Source organism: Nyctereutes procyonoides, unplaced genomic scaffold (assembly GCF_905146905.1).
Source record: "Nyctereutes procyonoides isolate TBG_1078 unplaced genomic scaffold, NYPRO_anot_genome, whole genome shotgun sequence".
Classification (NCBI taxonomy): Eukaryota; Metazoa; Chordata; class Mammalia; order Carnivora; family Canidae; genus Nyctereutes; species Nyctereutes procyonoides.
In genome coordinates, this window is record NW_026575121.1 from 8716338 (window position 1) to 8739519 (window position 23182).

The 23182-nt window shown below is 35.3% G+C and overlaps 1 protein-coding gene across 2 annotated transcripts in view; it reads left to right on the forward strand.

The window, feature by feature from the left end:
- VWA8 (von Willebrand factor A domain containing 8) overlaps positions 1–23182 on the forward strand; it is a 342943-nt gene that overhangs the window by 17994 nt on the left and 301767 nt on the right. The window contains exon 3 of one of the 2 annotated variants that reach the window (XM_055335701.1): positions 22304–22434. The exons of the other annotated variant lie outside the window; for it this stretch is intronic. Coding sequence (XP_055191676.1) covers positions 22304–22434 — 131 coding nt within the window. The remainder of the gene's footprint in view (positions 1–22303; positions 22435–23182) is intronic. 2 annotated transcript variants of the gene reach the window in all.

The following is a 23182-nucleotide window of genomic DNA, read 5'->3' on the forward strand; positions in this document are numbered from 1 at the left end:
AATTTGCCTGTCCTGATGAGTAATGAGGTCAAAGATATTTTCCTGTGCTTATTTGTTATTTGTGTATCTTTCGTGTTATATCTGTTAAATATTTTGCTTATTTAAAAAACAGTTTGCCTTTTTATTGTTGATTTGTAGAAGTTTTTCATAGACTCTAGACACAGAGAGAGTAACATATATATGCTTTGTCATATATATGTATTATGAATACTTTTTTTCAGTCTCTGGCTTGCCTAATCATTTTCTCAGTGTATCTTTTAGTTGGCAGAAGTTTTGGTTACATAGTTTATCTTTTATTATGATTAGTGTTTATTATGTCTTAGAAATCTTTGCCTATCTCAAAGTTGTGAAGATAGTCTATGTTTTTTTCTTAAGAACTTTCTAGTTCTGGGACTCCTGGGTGGCTTAGGGGTTGAGTGTCTGCCTTTGGCTCAGGGCGCGATCCCGGAGTCCTGGAATCAAGTCCCACATCGGGCTCCCTGCATGGAGCCTGCTTCTCCCTCTGCCTGTGTCTCTGCCTCTCTCTGTGTATCTCTCATGAATAAATAAATAAAATCTTAAAAAAAAACCCTTTATAGTTCTGTTTTATTTTAAAAGGATAGGTCCATGTCATCTCAGTTTTAAAATTTATTGACATTTTTTCATAATGTAGCCCTTATTATGCTTTAAATATCTGTAGAACCTGTATTGCTATTCCCTCTTTTATTCTTAATACTGGAAATGTTTCTTTTTTTTCTTTCTCTTTAATTAGCCTTACGGGTTTATTGATGATACTAACTTTAAAAAAAATAGCTTTTCATTTGTTGATTTTTCTCTATTGTTTGTCCATTTGTTATTTCACTGATTTCTACTCTTTAATACTTCCTTACTTTTATTTACTTTGGTTCCTATTCTTTGTCTAACTATTCCTATTCTTTGTCTAATTTCAGATTATTGTTCTTGCCCCCCCTTTTTTTTTCCCTGATTTAATTGTTCAAAGCTGTAAATTTCCATCTAAACTGCTTTATTTTATTTATTTATTTTTTAAATAAATTTATTTTTTTTATTTTAATAAATTAATTTTTATTGGTGTTCAATTTACCAACATACAGAATAACACCCAGTGCTCATCCCGTCAAGTGTCCCCCTCAGTGCCCATCACCCAGTCATCCCCACCCCCCGCCCACCTCCCTTTCTACCACCCCTAGTTCGTTTCCCAGAGTTAGGAGTCTCTCATGTTCTGTCTCCCTTTCTGATATTTCCCACTCATTTTTTCTCCTTTCTCCTTTATTCCCTTTCACTATTTCTTATATTCCCCAAATGAAGGAGACCATATAATGTTTGTCCTTCTCTGATTGACTTGCTTCACTCAGCATAATACCCTCCAGTTCCATCCACGTTGAAGCAAATGGTGGGTATTTGTCATTTCTAATGGCTGAGGAATATTCCATCATATACATAGACCACAGCTGCTTTATCCATCATCTTTCGATGGACACCGAGGCTCCTTCCACAGTTTGGCTATTGTGGACATTGATGCTATAAACATCGGGGTGCAGGTGTCCCGGTGTTTCATTGCATCTGTATCTTTGGGGTAAATCCCCAGCAGTACAATTGTGGGGTCGTAGGGCATATCTATTTTTAACTCTTTGAGGACCTTCCATACAGTTTTCCAGAGTGGCTGCACCAGGTCACATTCCCACCAGCAGTGCAAGAGGGTTCCCCTTTCTCCACATCCTCTCCAACATGTATTGTTTCCTGCCTTTCTAAACTACTTTAGCTCTGCCTCACAAATGATGATTTAAGTTTTCATTATTATTCCATTCAAGATATTTCTAAAAATCACAAATTTTTTTTCGGTCAGGGGTTATTTAGAGGTATGTTTGCTTCATTTTCAGTATGTGGTTTGTTTTTATTTATCTTACAGTTACTGATTTCTAATTTAATACTATTATGTTCAGAGTATCTAATTTAATACTATTATGGTCAGAGAACATACTTTGTAGAGTTTTAGTTCTTTGAAATTGGAATTACTGAGACTTAACAATCAGCATATGGACTTTCTTGGTGTTTCATGTAAACTTTGAAAAAATTAGTGTTCTGCTGATATTGGGTGTTGTAGTCTATAAATATTAATTAGGTCAGTGTTGACAGTATTGTTCAGTCATTTATGTTTTTATTGATTTTATCTACCTCTTCAGTCAACTGCTGATAAAGTGGTGTTAGAACTTCTATTATGATTGTAGATTTGTCTGTTTTTCCCTTTATTAATTTTTATTTTGTATATCTCAAACCTCTCTAATAGGTATGTACACATTTATAATTGTTATATCTTCTTTATAAATGGTCCATTTTATTATTATGCAATGCTATCTTTGTCTGGTAACAGTTTTTTTCTTAAAGTTAATTTTGTCTGATAGTAATGTAAGCCACACCATCTTTCTTGTGCTAAGTGTTTGTATGGTATGGTCTTTTTCATTCTTTTACTTTCAGCTAGTCTGTGCCTTTATATTTCAAGTGTGTCTTATGAGCAGCTTATTTATCCATTCTGACAAGCTCTTTCTTTGAAATAGAATGCTCACCCTATTTATATTTAATATAATTATTGATGTAGATGTGTTTAAGTCAACCATCTTTATGGTATTTTGCTCTTTCTCCTGTTTATATTTTTATACACATCTCTTCTTCTCTTCAGGGATAATATATTCCATTTTGTCTCTTCCATTAGCTATCTAGTTACACCTCTTTTTCTAGTATAGTTCAGTCCAATGAAACTTTCTGAAATGATGGATATATTCTATATTTGTGTTGTCCACTATAGCAGGCACTAGCCACATGTGGTTATTAACCATTCAAAATGTGAACAGTGCAGTTAAAGAAACTAATTTTAGATTTTATTTAATTTTAATTAATTTAAACAGCAACACATGACTAGTGGGTACTCTAGTGAAGAGTGATGCTCTAGGGATCATAATATACATCTTGAACTTATCATAGTCTACTTTCAAATACAAGATATATTTTAGGAACAATGTGGTAACATTTCAACACTATACTTTCCTATACCTCTCATAACCTTGGTAGTCTTGCTATCATATATTTTAATTTTGCATATGCTAAGAACACCACAATATTGTTATTTTTTATTTTAGGCAACCAATGGAATTTTAAATTAAATATATATGTATAAAATGGAGGTTATTTTTAAAGTTTTTAATATTTACCCATATTTTAATATTTTATGTTGCTTTTCATTTCTTCCTGCAGAGTCAGACATCCATCTGAAAGCATTTCCTTTCAGCCAGAATAGTTTTTTTTTTAGCGCTTCTTTTTAGTAGGCTTGTGATAGGAATTCTCTCATCTGTTGTCTTTTTCTTTTCTTTTCTTTTTTTTAAAAGATTTTACTCATTTATTTTGAGAGAGAGAGAGAGAGATTGGGAGCATGAGCAGGGGGAGGGGTGGAGGAAAAGAGAGAAAATCTTAAACAGATCACCCACTGAGTGCAGAGCCAGATGCAGGGCTCAATCTAAAGACCGGAGATCATGACCTGAGCTGAAATCAAGAGTCAGTTGCTTAACCCCCTGAACCCCCAGGCACTCCTCTTTTTTTTTTTTTAAAGTAAGCTCTACACCCAGGGTGGAACTCAAACTCACAACCCTGAGATCAAGAGTTGCATGCTCTACTGACTGAATCAGCCAGGTGCCCTTTATCTGTTGTTCATCTTAACATGTGTTTTTATTTTGCTTTCATTTTCAAAGGAATTCCCCCCCAACACACTGGATATAGAATGCCAAGTTTTTGTTTTGTTTTGGGTTTTGTTTCCTTTTTTGTGCTTTAAAGAAATCATTTTATTATGTTCTGGTTTCTATTGTTTCCAATAAAAAGTCAGCTGTCATTTTTGTTGTACTAATAGTTGTAATTTGCCCTTTTTCTCTATCTGCATTTAAATTTTTCTTTTTAGTTTTTTTTTTTTTTTTAACTAGAAGTTTGGCTTTGGTGTACCTAGGTGTGTTCTTTGAATTTACCTTCTTTGCATTTCTCTGAGCAACTTGAGTCTCTGGGTTAATAAGTTTAATCGGTTTTGGAAAATTCTTGACCATAATTAAGTTGATTGATTTTCTTTTCAGCCTTGTACAGTCTTGTGTTCATCCCACCTGTTGATTCGTTCATTTCTGCTAGTATATTTTTCATTTCTACATTCATTCAGCTTTTCTTTATATTTTCCATCTCTCATGCTTGAATACATTCATGTTGTCCTCCTTTTGCACTTGATATTTTAACATTTTTCATGGTCTAATAATTCCAGCATATAGGCCATTTTTAGAACTGCTTTTACTGATTTTTGAATATAGATCACATTTTCTTGCTTCTCTGTCTCATAATATTTTATTGTATGCCAGACATTGTGTATAAAAGAAGTAGAGACTGAAGTAAATGATATTTACGCCCAAAAAGGGCATGCCTCTTCATCTGCTAAGCCCCATGTCTATGGTGGGGGGTGTGGGGACCACTGGAGGAGGAATGCTGAGTCAAACTAATACGTGCTTGAGCTGGGACTGGGCTTTGTTGTTGATTAGTTAGATCCCATTTATCTCTGCCTTCAAAGGTATTGAGGAAAAGATCAGGATTTTCTTAGTAATGTTTGGGATGTGAATTCTGGTGAGATTCCAGAGTTTTCTTTATGCTTTCTAGCTGAATTTTCAGCTCTACAAACCATGGCTAGTCTCTCTTTGTTGAGCTGCATCTTTGGATTGCTGGGGAACTTTGCCATTTAGTCCTATATTCCGCTTGCTTCAACCCCGATCTCTCTTGATGCTGTTGCCCTGCCTCTGGCCTCCAGAGGTCATATCAATGAAGGCCAAGAGTGCTGCAGAAGAATTTATATCAGCATTTATGCCCTAACACCATCCTTGAGAACTGCTGCCTTATACGGTATAAAGACATGAAGCGCCTTGGAGGGATTTCTGTTGCTTTTTCTGTCCCATCCCCAGCCTTGTGGGTTGTTGCCTTGGACTCACAAAAGGTCCAGCATGCTTCAGGAAGAATAAACTCTCCGTTCTTGTCATTGTGTCTGGGTATTAGTGTTCGCCCCTGTGCCACTTGGAAGGAGTTAGTGGGTAGGTGCAGATCCTCTCATGACTGAAACTTCTCAGTAGGTTGATTAGACATGTCACCTTGTGTGTGGCCATTTTAAGTTTGCTGAAAGTTCAGCTTTATCCTGATACACCTAGGTCAGATTCCTCCTCCTCCTGCCATCCTACTGGGTATTAAAGTAAGCTGTGGGTTTCTTCTCTCCCTGAAATTACTCCTTACTCTCTAGAATCTAGTTCATTCAGATATCTTTGTATTCTTAGCTTTATGACGGGTTTTAGGAAACTTAGTTTTACAGATCAACTGCCCTGTTCTGGTTGTTAGGTTGAAAGTAAAATTCTCTTCAAGTCTCTTTATCCTAACTAGAAGTGGGGGAGTCAGGAACATTTATTTTTAATGTTCATTATTTACTGGTTATGCCTAATCATATTGTAATTGATAGGTTTTCTTTTCTGGAGGTGAGCCTAGGGACTCTTCAATCTTTAAGAAACTGTTGTATTTACCTAGAGAAAACTTAACAAAATAGATTTTAACACCTTACATGATAATTGAAAAAAAAAAACCACTCATTTTCCTCCTGATTTCTGTATCTTTTCTTATGATGAATGTAGCTAACTTTTATAATGAACTTCAGAAGTGAGGCGTAATATCCACTGGTGAGAGACGGTAGGAAAACTGTTACATAGTTTGTGTTCTGTATGTAAACATCTATTTGGTAGGGGGAGGATTATGTTTAAAATTTTATCTGGGCAGCCCCCGTGGCGCAGCGGTTTAGCGCTGCCTGCAGCCTGGGGTGTGATCCTGGAGACCCGGGATCAAGTCCCATGTCAGGCTCCCTGCATGGAGCCTGCTTCTCCCTCTGCCTGTGTCTCTGCCTCTCTTCTCTCTCTCTCTGTCTCTATGATTAAATAAATAAAAAATCTTAAAAAAAAAACTTAAAAAAAAATTATCTGTACTTTTTCCTAGATATGAATTTCTTTCTATTTTTTCTTTTCTTTTCTTTTCTCCTTCCTTCCTTCTTTCCTTCCTTCCTTCCTTCCTTCCTTCCTTCCTTCCTTCCTTCCTTCCTTCCTTCCTTCCTTCCTTCCTTCCATGTGTGAGTTTCTATAGTCCTTTAACTGCTCCAAATCTCCTTGATACTATGGGTACAATCATTTCAACCTAATGGATGTATTATAAGCCTCAAATATCAAATAGGATTCAAATAGCCTACGTGAAATGTGTAAGATAGTGCCCAGTACACAGTACTTAATAAATATGAGTCCCTGACACAGTCATTTCCTTAATCTCCTGATTCTGTTCCTCCTTATTTCCCATTATCCTATGACTGTAACACTGTTGAATATGGTTAATATTAAGGGTTGTTATGATTCTGCTTAAGAGATACGTTAAAAACATCTACATCTTCATTCAGTTATACCCTTAAAAAATGAATCTGGAGGGAATCATTACTAGTGATCTTAGTAATAATATCAATCAATTTTAAGTCTTACAAACATTGGCTTTTGAATGAACATGTTTTCATATTTTGCAAATGACTGGGGGCAGCATAGTAGAGGTTGGCTTAGATCAAGATCCATGTATAGAAGGTATCAGTTTTTAAATACAGCAAAACTCAAATATATTGTCATCAAAAAAACCCCTAGAAAAGCAAAGAAAAACCCTCAACATTTTCTAGTTTAGCATACTTTGACTTCTTATTGCTGTTTTCATACATTTGTTATGCAATCAAAATTTTTCACTTCCTTTCTGTTTAGTTGTTAGTAGTTTACTCTTTGAAATTTATCAGAAGAGAGTTTATATTGAAAGTAATTGGATAGTGTATAGACTTCAATTTGCATTTTCTGTGCTTGCTATGCGTTCATCATTGTTCCCACCATATTCATAACATAAGTATCTTTACATACAGTAGTATTTGTATATCAAAGTGATAGTAGCATGTTTTACCCAGTAGTAAGTTATTAACATTGTTTCTGTCTTTTGTATGAGCAACAGCACCCATTTGTAAGGAAAAGACAATTGGGAGTTTGGTTAACTTGAAATAGGAAAAGTTGCTGAGTCAATTAAAATCTTACATATCTCCATAAGCATATTATGGTTGCTACATATTGATTGGATTTGATTATTTATTAATAAAACATGTTTTGGGGCATTTACTTACTATATTCTGTTCAAGTATCATATTATTTGAATTACTTCTCCCTCTCTCAGGGACTGTTTCCATGACGGGAAAGCCATAGTTGTTTGGCTTTACTCTTTCTATTACATGACTGGTTGGAGATAATGGATTTTGGTTATGAGAGAACTTTGAGATATATATCTATATATATTATTTTTATGATTGATATATATTTATAATTAATATCTATACTATTTTTTAACCTCTTTTGGAGTTACTTTATAAATATTTTGAAAATGGTGTTTTGTTGAAGTTTGATACCCTGTTACTTTCCTACCCATATTTATGCTTCCATTTAACTCTTTGCTATTTGCATATTTAACATTTTTAAATGAAACATAAAAAGACAGATTTTTGTTAAGAAAAGGAACTTTAACAATTATTATCCTCTTTGAAACTCATTTCATAATCAGGAAAGTAGGACCGTAAGAAAGAGGTCAGAGGACTAATTAGTAGCAAAAGCCCAGATTTCCTGACTTCAGTTTGATTTTTCTTTAATAATCTGTTACAGTATTTCTGGCTACTTTTCTTTAAATTTGAGAATGCAGAGAAGATTGGTCTGTTAAGTGATTCCTTTGGAAATTTTTTTTTTTTTAGTTTCCTTTGGAATTTAGGAGTATGAAAAATATTGAAAACTGAAAAATATTGAAATAGTTGAGGCATGGCAATGCTATTTTATTTCTGTCTTTTCCAAGAGCACTGAAAATCAATTATTGTCTTCTAGTAATGAAGAAATAAAAAATTACAGTGTCGAAACATGAACCCTGATACTCATATTTAACATCTTTTTAATAGAAGTGGCAGAGATCTTATTAGCCGACAGAGATGCTGTAGACTGGGAATATTCTCAAGTAGTCTAAAATTCAGTTTAGAACCATGTGAAAGCAGTATTATCTTATGAAAGTAAAATTTCTTAATTCACTGACCATTCAACTGAGATAATGAATGCTTATATTTTATAGTTGGTCGTCAGCTTCTTACTTGAACAGGGTTGGACATGGCATTTAGCCCAGTGCCGGGCACATAACAGACAGAGGAGTTAGACTGTTCTTCAGCTTTTTTATTATCTAGGTCTTGTCACCTCCTGCCTTAACCATTATAACTCCCACTTACCATCTTAGTCCCTAGTCTCACTCCTGCAAGTGTTCAAGTGGGTAATTGAAGATTTTTACTTTTTTGTATGAAAACCGAATCTCAAGCCTTAGATGAAATTGTTAGCTGTTGAAAAAGGGTTCCTTCATGCTTTTATTCTTGAAGTTAAACTATATTGTATCAAGCTGGTATTTCTTCCAGTGTTTGCCTTATGAAGTTATGCTCCAGGGTAGCAGGTTTTTAATAGATGTCTTTAAAGTTGACTTCAGAGTATATTTCTGCTTCCTTACATAATATTCTTGTTGCAGTCAGTGGACCAATTATATGTGAGGTCGCTTAAGGTTTGCTGGACACACTGAACTCATATCCAAGCAATTAGGGCACACAAAGGTTTTATGCAAGAATTACAACATGGTGCTTTTAAAGTGGTGATTTTTGGCATAAAGTCGACCATGTGAAAGATTTTTTGGGGGACAGGGATGTTTGTAAAAAATTTCAAGAGGTTTGAGAATTCATCAATGTGTAAATGACAGTAGCATGGAAAAAATGGTCATTTTTTTTGTCTGTGGATAATGTCTGCGATCATTTCAGCTGCTTGTCAGTTTTAATGAATGAGTGGCAAAGTTACACAAAAGGCCTCCAGGAAGGTGTTAATTAAGAATCACTTACAGAATAGAGTCAGAGCTTCAACAATAGTCTGAGGAGCAAAGCGTTCGATCCTTCAGATTTGCCTTATTTTCAGTAGTGTACTAATTGCTACTCACTACACTAGAATTTACTTGGAGACAAAGATTTCAGTTGAGATTTCTGTAGAGTAGCGCCCTCAAAGGGAAGAGTCCCATCAACTCTTAAAGCTGTGTCCCATGGCCTGAAGTCTCCTCCAGAGTCGCTACAGTAGCCTTCATTCAGTGCCTAAATTTTCTTTCGTCTTCTTTCTCCTAGGCAACATGCTAAAGACAACATTTCTTGATGCATTTTGTTACCTTTTATTTTCTTTGCTGCTTTCTGCAACTTTCATTGCAGATGCACAATTTTTGAATTATGTAATGTATAAATAGGCTTCTTTGGATCTATGTGGTAATTTAACTGCTAACGATGACATTGTTTGAAAGAGAAAATGAATTCAGGTAGTAAACCCCTAACTTAAAAGTGACATTTTAATGGATAGCTAACACATATGATAGATAGATAGAGGATTAATACCCTTAATATACAAATATATCTTACAAATTGATGAGAAACATCATATCATCCAGTAGAAAATAGGCAAAGAATTTAAATAGGCCTGCCACAGGAGAGGGAATCCAAGTGGCCAATGAGTATATGAACATATGTTCCAACCCTTCTTAATAGTTAGAGAGATGCAAATTATACTATAAAATAGGAATTTCCATGTATCACCTGGGCCAAGATTAAAAAGTATTATAGAGGCACCTGGGTGGCTCAGTCGGTTGAGCATAGGACTCTTGGTTTTGGCTCAGGTCATGATCTCATGGGATGTAGGCTCAAGCCCTGTGTGGAGCTCCTCACTCAGCAGGGAGTCTGCTTGAAGATTCTCTACCTCTGCCCTTTCCCCTGCTTGCATATGCATGCGAACACTTGCTCTCTGTCAAATAAATCTTAAAAAACAGAAAGCATTATACTATCCATTACCTACAAGATTGCAGGGAAAAGGTGTTGTCATACATTGCTGGTAGAAATGTGAGTTGATAGGGCTTCTTTGGAAAGTAATATGGTAGTGACTATTAAAATAAAAAATATGTATACCTCGATGTAGCAGTTTCTTTTTCAGGTTCCATTCATTAAGGAAAAAAAGTAAATATATAAAGGGTATTGGTACACAATATGTATTGTAGCATTTTGGTGTTATTGATAGTGACAAAAACTAGAAGCAATGAGTGTGTCAGTAGAGGAATGGTTGAATAAATTATTGTTTACCCGTGTTATGGAATCTTTTGGAGCTGTTAAAAAGGAATGTTAGATTTATATCTGTGGACCTTGAGGGTGGCCATGCCATATTGTTAAGCAAAAGTTGCAGACTGAAAAACAAAAGTTAGCAGACTTTAGGGTAGTATATGAAGTCTGATACTATTTTTCTTTTAACAGCTTAAACACCTTTCATAGGTACATTATACATCCTTTTGTATGCAGAAAAAAGTGTGGAAGGTTACACTCCAGGTTATTTTTTTTTGAGGGCATTTGGTTAGGAGTGCGGCTGCTAATGGAAGGGGTCAAGAGAGATCATTTTTCTTTTTACATTTTTGGATTTTTTTTCTTCATTACAGTAAGTATGTATTAGATTGTAACTTTAAAAATAGCTAATAAAGCCCTCATGTTTAAAGTGAAACTTACTAAAGAATACATCTATTATAATCACTTTTTCTATGACCTGAGTCATAGAAATAAAAAGTTCATGCTTTATGTTTAGAGAACTTGGACTCATTTGACAGGGCCTAAAAAATTCTTGGTTCTTCTGAGATGTGTTTATACTAAAGGTCATATCTTTGGTTTTATTTTATGTTTTTGGTTGGTATAGTCTTATCATGAATATGACTAGCTACCCTAAGACCAACAAAGATGTCTTCAGTAAATTATCACAATGTAACAATATTTTATGGATGATAAGAACTTTATAAGAAGCTGAGTTGCAAATTGAATTTTGGGTGTTTAAATTGTGATCTGTTGATTAGTCAAGATACTCTAATATATGTTACCCATCATATTACTACTTTCCCTGTGTATCAGTTATTCTGTACTTCCAGTATGGCTATTATTACTTTGCAATGTGGTATTTCTAAAGAAATACACACATTTTTGTTCCTATTATAAAAATCAAATGCAACGAATAGAAAAAATTGGGATACTGAAATACTGAAAAGCAAAAGAATAAAACTGAAATCATTTATAACTCTAATTATAAACTCTGTTAACATTTAATGTGATATTTTAATCTTTTAAAAATGTTACTAAGTATAATTTACAGGTACAATAAATTTCATATTTCAATGTACAGTTTAATAAGTTGGTTATTTTTCAGTTTCATAAGTTTTGATATATGTATGTAACCATGAAACATCACTGTAGTTAAAATATTGATCAAATAAATTCATCACCCCCCAAAGTGTACTGGTACCCCTTTAAAATGCCCCCTGGCTCTTCCATTTTCTGGGAATCATTGATCTGCTTTGTAGATATATATGGATTTTCTAGAATTTTATATAAATGGAATCATATAATATATACTCTGTTTTTGTCTGATTTCTATCACTTAGCATAATTATTTTGAGGTACTTTCATGTTGCATGTCTTAATAGTTCATTACTTTTTATTGCTGAGTAATTACAGTTTGTTCATTCATTCATCTGTTGATGGACATCACTGTTACTATTTTGAGGCTCTTGAAGTAAAGCTGCTCTGAACATTCATGTATATCTTTATATGGACATAAAACTTTCTTTTTTCTCGTGTAAATACCTAGGAGTGGAATGGCTGTATCACATAGTAGATATTTAACTTTTCAGGAAACTGCCATTCTGTTTTCCAAAGAAGTTGTGTCATTTTCCATTTCTACCAGCAATGTATAAGACTTCTAGTTCCTCTACATTCTTGCCAGGTCTTGGTATGGCTAGTCTTTTTAATTTCATCTATTCTAATCAGTATGTAGTGGTATATTATAGTAATTTTAATTTCCATTTCCTAGTGACTAGTGAGGTTGAACATTTATTTATGTGCTTATTTGCCATCTGTATATTTTTTGGAAGTATCTGTTCAAACCTTTTGCCCACTTTTTTTTTAATTGGATTGTTTGTGTTGTTTTGAGAGTTTTTCAAATGCTCTGGATATAAGAAATCTATCAGATATAAGACTTGCAAATATTTTCTTTTGGTTGGTGACTTGTCTTTTAAGTTATTTAATTGTGTCTTTTGAAGCGTGGACGTGTTAAATTTTAGTGAGATCTAATTTATCAGTTTTTACTTTTATGGATTGTGGTTTTGGTATCATACCTAGGAAATTTTTGTCTAACCAGAGATCACATTTTTTTCCCTACATGTCTTCACAGTTGTATACACAATTTACATTTAGTTAGATTATCCATGTTAAAATAATTTTTATACATGATGTGGGTCAAAGATCATTTTATATAAGGTATGAGTCAAAGTTTGTTTTTACATGTGGTTATCTAATTATTTCAGAACCATTTACTGAAAAGACTATCCTTTCTCCACTGAATTGCCTTTGTACCTTTGCCAGAAATCAGTTGTTCATATATACTTTAAGTCTATTTCTAGACTGTTCCATTGATCTCTGCCTTGACACCAAAGTCTCACTATCTTGATTACTATAGTATTGCAATAAGTCTTGAGTCAGGTAACATTAGTCTTCCATCTTTGCTCTTCTACAAAGATGTTTTCGCTTCTGGGTCCTTTGCATCTATCTGATTTTAGGATCAGCTTGTCAGTTTCCACAAAAAGCCTGCTGAGATTTTGATTGGAATTGCATTGAATCTATACATCATGTTGGGGATACTTGATATCTTAATAATTTTGAGCTTTTCAATCCATAAACAAGGTATATCTCCTCATTTATTTACATCTTTAATTTCTCTCAGTAATGGTTTTGTTTTGTTTTGCTTTTTGTTTTTCCTCTTTGAGATAGAAGGGCATGGCAGGCAGGAAGGGGCAGGAAGAAGGAAGGAGGTAATCTAAAGCAGACTCCTTGCCTAGCATGGAACCCGGCGTAGGGCTTGATCCCAGGACCCTGAGATCATGACCTGAGCTGAAATCAAGAGTTTGGCCTTTAAATGACTGACCTTTGCAGGCACCCTTTTGTTGTTTTCAGTGTACAGGTCTTGTATACATTTTGTCATCATTCAACTACTTCATATTTTTTGATGTTATTATAAGTGGTATTGTTTTTTAATTTCAACATAGAAGTACCCTTAATACTCATGTTGGGAGTTAGAATTGCAACATATGAATTTTGGAGGCATGCATTCAGTCCATAACACTTTCCTTGTGATGTCTTTGTCAGATTTTGGTATTCAGGCAATGCTGGTCTCACAGAATGAAGTGGGAAGTGTTTCCCCCTTTCTAGTTTTCTGAATGAGTTTGTATAAAATTGGCTTTTTTCCTTAATTATTTGGTAGACTTCACCTTGGGGCTATCTTGGCCTGGGGTTTTCTTTATGGGAAGATTTTTAACTAATTCAATTTCTTTGTTCGATATAGCTATTGAAGTTAACTTTTCTTGTATTAGCTGAAAAACAGCTGCCTTTTTTTTCTTTTTAAGAGAGAGAGAGAGAGTGGCAAGCATGTGCTTGCGAGAGTGCGTGGGGGGAGAGGAGGGACCAAGGGAGAGGAGAGAGAGAGAATCTCAAGCAGGCTCCATGCTCAGTGCCCAGCTAGACACAGGGCTGGATCCCATGAATACAAGATTGTGACCTAAGCTGAAACCAAGAGTTGGATACTTAACCAACTCAATCACCCAGGTACCCCAAGAATAGCTGACTTTTTTAAGGAATTTGTCTTTCAAGGAATTTGTCCATTTCATCTAAGTTGTAGAATGTACTGGCATAAAACTTTTCATAATATTCACTGATTCTCCTTTCAGTATTGGAAATATATGTACTCATGTCAACCCCCATCTCATATTCCTGATTTTGGTAATTTGTTTCTTCTGTCTTTCCTGATTTGTCAATTTTATTGATATTCTCAGAGAATGAGCCTTTGGTTTCGTTGATTTTTTAAAAAATTATTTTGTTTTCTATTTCATTGATTTAAGCTCTGATCAGTATAAATTGCATATCTTTGGGTTTCACTTGCTCTTTTTCTGGTATCTGGAGGTGATTAACTTGAAATCCTTCCTTCTTCTCCACATAGGCATTTAGTGCTATAAAATTTTCCTTAAGTACTGCTTTCCTGGCGTGCCATAAATTTTGATACATTCTGTTTTCACTTTCTTTGTTCCATGTGGTTGGCAATTTCCCTTTTTTCTTCTTTGACCTGATGTATTATTCACAAGTGTGCTATTTAGTTTCTAAATATTTGGAGATTTTCCAAAGATACTTTTATCATTAATTTCCAATTTAATTTTGGTCAGAAAACATACTTTGTGTGAGTCAAATCTTATAAATAAATGTACACAGTGTTTTTATGAATGACTATTTACATACATTATTTAAGAAAATGTTCTATATGTACAATTTTGTGATCATTTTCACAATGCATTATATTACAGAAATTTTCCTATCTCAAGTATTTTCTAAAACTTGACTTAAAAAAGGTAACATTATTTTTTTGTAGAAATAATACATTTTTTTAAAGTATTTATTTATTCATGACAGACACAGAGAGAGAGAGGCAGAGACAGAGGCAGAGACATAGGCAGAGGGAGAAGCAGGCCCCGTGCAGGGAGCCCGACGTGGGACTCAGTCCTGGGTCTCCAGGATCAGGCCCTGGGCTGAAGGCGGCGCTAAACTGCTGAGCCACCCGGGCTGCCCAGAAATAATACATTTATGTGGTTCAGAAACCAAAACAATATAAAAAAGTGCACATTGAGAAATCCTAGTTTCACCTCTGTTGCCATTTATGTTTCATACTATTATGAAATATTATGCCATATTATTGGCATAATATATATGCCAAATATTATGAAATAATATTGCCATATTATTAGTTTCAGGGGTATCTTTTCTGTATTTCTGTATGCAAATACAAGAAAAACATGCATATATATGTATATATATATATATACATATATATATAGTCTTATTCTGATATCTTTACACAAAAAAACAGCTTGACACTTAACCATTGCACAAGGATATGCTTTAATGAATTTTGGTGGTTTTTCCTGTTTTAACAAAAATTGGATGCCTTTTCTATGCTGAGTACTGTGCTGGCCAAGATTGTACTTCTTATATTTATTTATTTATTTATATTTATTTATTTATTTAAGATTTATTTATTCATTTATGATAGTCAGAGAGAGAGAGGCAGAGACAGAGGGGGAAGGAGAAGCAGGCTCCATGCCCGGAGCCCAATGCGGTACTCAATCCCAGGACTCCAGGATTGTGCCCCAGGCCAAAGGCAGACGCCAAACCGCCGAGCCACCCCGGGATCCCCTGTACTTCTCATTTAATTTTGATTATAGTGGGACTCCTGGGTGGCTCAGCGGTTGAGCATCTGCTTTTGGCTTGGGGCATGATCCTGGAGTTCCAGGATCGAGTTCCACATCAGGGAGCCTCTTTTTCCCTCTGCCTATGTCTCTGTCTCTCTTGTTCTCTGATGAATAAATAAATAAAATCTAAAAAATTTTTTTTTGATTATAGCTATATTGGATCAGACTCATCAGTCTACATTATAGATGAATGGGTTTATGTAAACTGAGGCTTTATATATATATGCATTGTTTTCCTTTGACACATTTAGAGGACCTTATTAATATTCGTTTTTGTGTTCTTGGTGCTAAGCCTATATAGTAGCTCCTTAACAAATGTAGTTATGTGAATGATTTAATTTCTTAGTTAAGTTAGCCTATGGTAAATAATGAGGATTTCAGTTCTAAACATACTGTATGTTTTTACTTTGATGTCCATTTTATCCAAGTAGAGTGATAGGTGATTATTTAGTAAATGAACGTGTACTTGCAGTAAGATTAGATGTGATTCTTTTGAAATCTCTCATGATGTGGTAGGAATGAATGCAGGGGTGTGTGGCAGGCTTGGGTTCAAATTCTTTCTATACTATTTTGTAGGATAACTGTGGTGTGTAAAATAAAATGCCATGAAGAATACCTAACATAAGCTCTACTAGTTAGGGGTGTGGTAAATATTGGGTTCCTTTCTCCTTTTTTTTTTAATAATTTTTTAAAATTTTTATTTATTTATGATAGGCACACAGTGAGAGAGAGAGGCAGAGACATAGGCAGAGGGAGAAGCAGGCTCCATGCACCGGGAGCCCAACGTGGGATTTGATCCCGGGTCTCCAGGATCGTGCCCTGGGCCAAAGGCAGGCGCTAAACCACTGCGCCACCCAGGGATCCCCTTCCTTTCTTCTTTATTTCTTCAGGGTGGGCTCTAGGTCCAGAAGGTTATTTGAGTATAAATCCAGAAGCCCATTCATTACCACCAAATCCACACTGTGCAGCCTGCTGTCTAGGATGCACATCAGGTTGAGGATTTTGCAGGTGAGGATAAGGCTTTAATATCTTTCCTTTGGTGGTTCTCATTGGCTGAGGGGTTTGACATGGTGCTTTACCTGTAATCCTCATAATAGTCATACATGATAAGTGTTATTATTACTACTCTTTTGAAAATAAGAAAACCTAAGCCCAGAAGATTCAGAATTCTTGTCCAAGGACACTGATAAAGGACAGGATGAGAAATCACAACTAGGTTTGTTTGGCTTCAAAGCCTTTTTTTTCCCCTCCATTATAATATGTTGCCCCTTGAGATGCTTAGAAAACATCACTAGTTTTAAAGGACTTATTATAATGAAATTAGAACTGTGCATAATTTTCTGAAATTTTAATTTTAATCTTTACATGTATGACAAATTTAAGTCTGTGGAGAGAGAAAATTATAATCTGGATTCCTTTAATAGACTTATTTTAAAGCCCTTGAATATGCCTGGGCAAAAATAGTACATATTTTTTTTTTGAAACAAGTATTGGCTAGGGATTGAATATGGAATGTAGCCCAACATGAACCAGATGTTTTATTTTTACATAGGGAAGGAAATGTTAGAATATAGGATCAAGCTCTCTGGTATTATTTTGACATCAGTTTATCATTATGTGGACTCCTGGAAGGTAGCATCTTGTGCCTAAAAACATTGAAGTCAGGGTTTTCTCTTGAGCACAGGGCTGTGTTTATATTAGGTTATGCATGGCAGTTTGGCAGTTTGTTTTGCAGATGTTCGTAATGTACAGTCTTACATCTTGTTTCTATTTCTGGAATGCTTTTAAGTATGACTCATGGTTTCTTGAGGCCATCCTAAAAATACAGCTAGTTTTAAGCATTAATGTAAAATACACCACAGACACACCACACAGCAGTACATGATGCTTTCTTTCAGTAGTGTAATACAGTTTTTTGACAAATTAAATATTTTCTTTGACAAAATAGACTATGCTAAAATATGAATAAAAAATGAGAGTTCCCTCTCTCTCTCTCTCTCTTTCTTTTTTTTTTTTTTTTTTAAGAAAAACAAGTCCTCATAATGTAAACAACAAAATGAATTGGAAATTTCAATAAAAGAAGTAAAGCATGATATCATTGTCCTCCTCAAAAGCCAAGAAATAGAATTAATGTCCAGAAAAGCAAGTCCGTTAAATTTGATGTAGCCCCATGAGGCTCACACTTGTAGGGAAAGTCTTGGATCTGAAGATAGAGCCTGTTAAAAAGATTTTGGAGGGGCAATAGGACATAATGGCTAAAGTGCAGACTTTGAGCTCAAAAGCTTAGGTCTAGGTCCTGGTTTATATGCTTAGCAACTGTGGGTAAATGATAGCACCTCAAGAACTTTGATTTTCTCATTCATGAAAGGTAGGTAATGAATATTTAAAGAATGCTTATATGGCACTATTACCACACACTGTTCTAAGTGCCTGATTTAATCTTCATTATAGCCTTATAAATAAGTACATTTGTCATATCTGTTATACAGATGGAGAAACTGAGCACAGAGTGTTGAAATAACTGATGTTTACATAGCTAGTAAACAGCAGAGTTGGGATTTGAACAGTTTGGCCTGATTCTGTATCCTGACACAGTATAGTCTGCTATCTTCCAGGGTGGTTGTGAGTTCCAAAAGAGATCCTGTATGAAAAATCATTTGTATTTTCACCTGGTACATGAAAAGGATGCAATAAATTATTATTATTATTATTATTATTATTATTAATTATTATCCCTGTCTATTGGGGAAGAAAAAAGTAAGGGAAAAGAAGTCTTACTGGAGGTATAGTATAGACTACAAGGCCAGCTATACGAAAGAAACTTACATAGAACTGAAATGTGATGCCTTAGATCTCTTGGTACCTAGCAGCTCAATCCAAACTTTTTCACTATTGACTTGCCTTCCTGACAATTTAATTTTTCAGAAGCTAGAGGAAACTAAGAGGAGCTCTTCCTCCGGGCTTAATTGTGACTAATTAGAAATAAACTCATTAGTGGTATGCAAGCAACAGAAACCTTGGGGGAAAAAAAAAACAAACCCAGGCACTGTATTTCTCAACAAGAGTGCCATTGACGTATTGCGCATATGGAATTGTCTTGGACATTGTATTTAGTATCATTAAATGTCAATAGTGTTCCAGATTATCCCTCATCATCGAAAGCTTTGCAACAACTAAAATTACCCCCAGATATTTCCAAATGCCTTCTGGCAGGCATACAGTGGTGGCAATTTTGCCACTAGTTGAGAGCCACGGTTGAGTGGCAAGAGTAGAGGAAAGGATTGCTGAGAATTGTCAGATGTGCCTTAGGCCAGTGGATCTCAACATGAGGATCGTGTTGAGTGAGGTACTCCTGAGCATACTCAAAATTAAACTCAGTTCCCAGGATTCCTACTTTAAATAACTCCATGCCTTTCTCTTGTACTTAAGAAAGTACATGGTATACAAACTGCTCCGTAATTATAGGTATAATTGATTCTTTACTAAATTCCTAAACCTCAGCACTTTATTGATACTGACAACTTGTGAGGGGCAGACCTCACATTTGATTAGAAACTGCTGCCTTCAACTTTAAAAATGTTTTGAAAATGTATATAGTTCCAAGGTCAAGGCATTCAAAATAGAATGGAACTATATGGAACTAAATAGAGACTGTGATTATGAATAGTTACAGATAGTTATAAATAATAAACAGTGGGAGGAAGCTGAAGAGACCAACTTGGCTTTACCTTCTATAACTTTGGAGATGTCATATCTTAAATAGTCACGTCCAGGTAATGGAAGGTCAGGCACATTGCCAAAGCTGAATACAAAGGGTTGAAACCAAACTGTTAAGGACAGTGTAGACAGGGCCTGTGGCCAAAGCTGGGATTTGTAAAAACATAAAGAAAAAAATCCCTAAAGTGTTTAGGTTTTTAATTATGTATTTGGTATTGGCATAAGAAGAGTTAGTAGATCTGTAGGATAGGGAACATTGTGTAATTTTATAATAGAAAAGTTAGAGCTTCTTAATTATTTTCTTAAACAGCAAACAGAATGACTCATCTTGAAATAAGAAAGAGTAGACTATATATCACAAAGATGGAATTAAGCCTGAAGTAGGAAAGAAAATAGTTTAAGTGGACAATTAATAGTTATAAATTAAGTTGAATCTCCAATCTCAGGTGCATTGCTTCCATAGCATCGTGAAACGCCTCGGTAGATTCTAAATGGTCTAGGTCTTAGAGCAGTGTTTGTCAATCTGTTTTTCGTTTTTGCTCTTCTGAGGATATTTACCCCCCAGTTGTCTTTCTCCAATCTCATGAAATGTCAATACCGCAGATAACTATATAACTTACATACGATATGCCTTTAGTGGACAACAGACCATTGTAACATCTAAGATTTTTAAAAAATATATTTATTTATTCATGAGAGACAGAGAGAGGCAGAGACACAGGCAGAGGGAGAAGCAGGCTCCATGCAGGGAGCCCGATGTGGGACTCGATTCTGGGGCTCCAGGATCATGCTCTGGGCCAAAGGCAGGCACTTAACCACTGAGCCAACCAGGTGTCCCTAAGAATTTTTTTCAGCCCCTCTTCCAAGGATCAGTTTTTGCCTCCTTGTGGGTAATATGCTCCCTTGTGCATGTTGTTGAGGATTCATAGAGGACAGGAGAGAAGCCAAGCACTTCCACTTAGATGATGAGTCTCCTGATGTTCAGACATAGGGGCACTTGGTTTGGGGAAATTATAGAATGTTTTAATGTGATCCCAGTGACATGACAAACCAGCCCTGCTGCCCCAAACCTTGTTCTTGATCATCTCACTGTGAATAAGAAAATCAGAAATTCATCTTTATTTTTTCCAATGATTAATCATTAGCTTTGTGGGCAGGGGAGTAGACTATACTTGTAAGGTTGTGCGGTTGGGGTTGGTGGGGTAAGCACAGCTTTAGCCTTGGTAAGTGTTCTTAGTTTAATCTTTGAATTCTTTCATGACCTCACTGGGGGATTAAACAAAGTATAAAAAATATGGTATATATTCAACACATATAAAGGACTTTTAGGATATACATATATGTATATGTATATATGTGTGTGTTTATGTGTAAAATGCAACACAATAGTAAAGGAAACACTGTAACCCACATTCAGTCTAGGAACTAGAATATTACCAAACACAATTGAAGATCTCCATGAGAATCTAATTCCCTGCCCAGGTATCCATTATCCTCAATTTATCATTCTCTTGCTTTTTTGCTTCTCAAGCATTATTTTATTATACATATAGTTACTTCTAATAAGTTTAATTTGCTAGTTTATTGAGCATTGTCAAAGTAGTATCATATGAGATTAATTCTGTGACTTAGTTTTTTCACTGAATACTACACCTTTTTTGTTTTTTAATATTACTATACCTTTTAAGAGTTAAATATGTTGGGGTGCCTGGGTGGCTCAGTCAGTTAAGCATCTGCTTTCCACTAGAGTCATGATCTCAGGTCATGGGATCAAGCCCCCACACTAGGCTCTCTGCTCAGTAGGGAGTCTGCTACTTCCTCTTCCTCTGCCCCTTCCCCAGCTTATGTGCGCAGGAGCACTCTCTCTCTCTCTCTCTCCCTTTCCCTCTCTTTCCCCCTCACTCTCTTTTTCTCAAGTAAATAAATAAATATTTTTTAAAAAAACCTTAAACATATTATTGGAAGTACTGGTAGTTCATTCCATTTTTGTTATGTAATATTCTTTTATGTGCATTTCATCCATTTCCAGTCTCTAGTTGTATTTTAATTTTTTAAAAAATGATTAAGTTTTATTTTTCTTTGTTATATTCGGTTTTGAATAACATTCTGTGAGTATTCCATATGTCTCCTGAGGTATAAGGAAAAGAGTTTTTCTTATGTACCTAGGAATGCACTTCCTGGGCCGCTGGTGATTTACAAATGAGCAAGCACAAGTTAATTGTATTACTTCAAACATTTACAAAATGCTGCAGAAAATGAGCAGATTGATGGGTGGTTTAACAGTAGACTTAGATGGGCATTGGAATGAAGTCGTCTTCTACTGTGAGCCCTCACAACCCATTGCCAACTTAAAGTTATAATATAGTTTTCTTAAATTTTTAAAGAATATGATAACCAGGGCAGCCCGGGTGGCTCAGCAGTTTAGCACCGCCTTCAGCTCAGGGCCTGATCCTAGAGACCCAGAATTGAGTCCCACATCAGGCTCCCTGCATGGAGCCTGCTTCTCCCTCTCATGCGCTCTCTCTCTCTCTCTCTCTCTCTCTCTCTCTCCCTCTCTCTCTCCCTCTCCCTCTCCCCTCCCCCTCCCTCCCTCCCTCCCTCCCTCCCTCTCTGTCTCTCATGAATAAATAAAATCTTAAAAAAAATATGATAACCATGACTTGTCTGGGATGATTTGATCATGTCCCCTTTTTAGAACAAAAGTATTGGGCTATAAAATTGTGGTATTGATTCTAGTTCCTTATATCACTCTTGAAAATCACTTTTATTTCTTTGGTGACATTATAGGTGATCATTCAAATGTTCTTACAAGCTTTTAAATGTGGGATTATATGATTCTTCGTGAGATCATAAACTTTGTCCTGTTTTAACCTTAATAACAATGGTTTTATTGTGTGTGAGCAGTGTGAGAATTCACCAGGTGTATATATCAATGGATGTGTGTGTGTGTATACAGATAGATAAATATGCTTTTTAAAATATAATAGACTATATGAATTTATTGCTTGGAGATTTATAAGTAGTAGTCTGATTTGCATTTCATTTTATCTTTTTTCCCCCCTTGAAGTTTCAGACTCTGTGGTTCAATCTGTAATTCAGCATCTAAAATGGATGATGCAGAAGGATCTTTTAGGGCAAGATGTCTTTCTAATAGGACCTCCTGGGCCTCTTCGACGGTCTATTGCTATGCAGTACCTGGTGAGCAATCAATTTTTATGGATTCCTAAGGATCTTAATTTGGATTAGTGATATTCTAAAATAAACTAAGAATTTACAAAAATATCAGGATTACTCATTACTTGAAAAAAATTCTCATGTTGAAAGATGATTTGTTGAATAAAGAGTTTGGAATAAGTTATCTGGGAAGGAAATGTACATTTATCTTTCATAGCAGTAGGATATTTTTACTGTAACTAGAAAGTTCTCAACTTCTGGTAAAAAAGAGAAATATAAATTGGGATGCCTAGGTGGCTCAGTGTCTGTCTGCCTTTGGCTCAGAGCGTGATCCCTGGGTCTGGGGATTGAGTCCTTCATCAGACTCCCTGCATGGAGCCTGTTTCTCCCTCACATGTGTCTCTGCCTCTCTCTGTCTCTCATAAATAAATAAAATCTTAAAAAAAAAAAAAGGAAATATAAATTCAGGCAATGAGTGGCAGATAGGATCATAAACTCTGAGATTACAAAAGAAAACTCAGTTTTGTATTACTCAGGGACTATTCTTTTATCTCAGATCCACATTTTAAAAAGCCAAACAAATTCTCTTGACTTTTTGATGTTATATGATCCTTAAAGGGAGACTGTGGTTTGTAAAATATCTCTATGTGTTACATGCTTTTTTCCCTTTAAATAGATGAAAAAACAAGTTTATTAAATAGCTCACTCAAGCTTTATCCAGCTAGTAAATGATGGACTTCAAACCTCTTTTTGACCTGTTATCCTCTTAAAT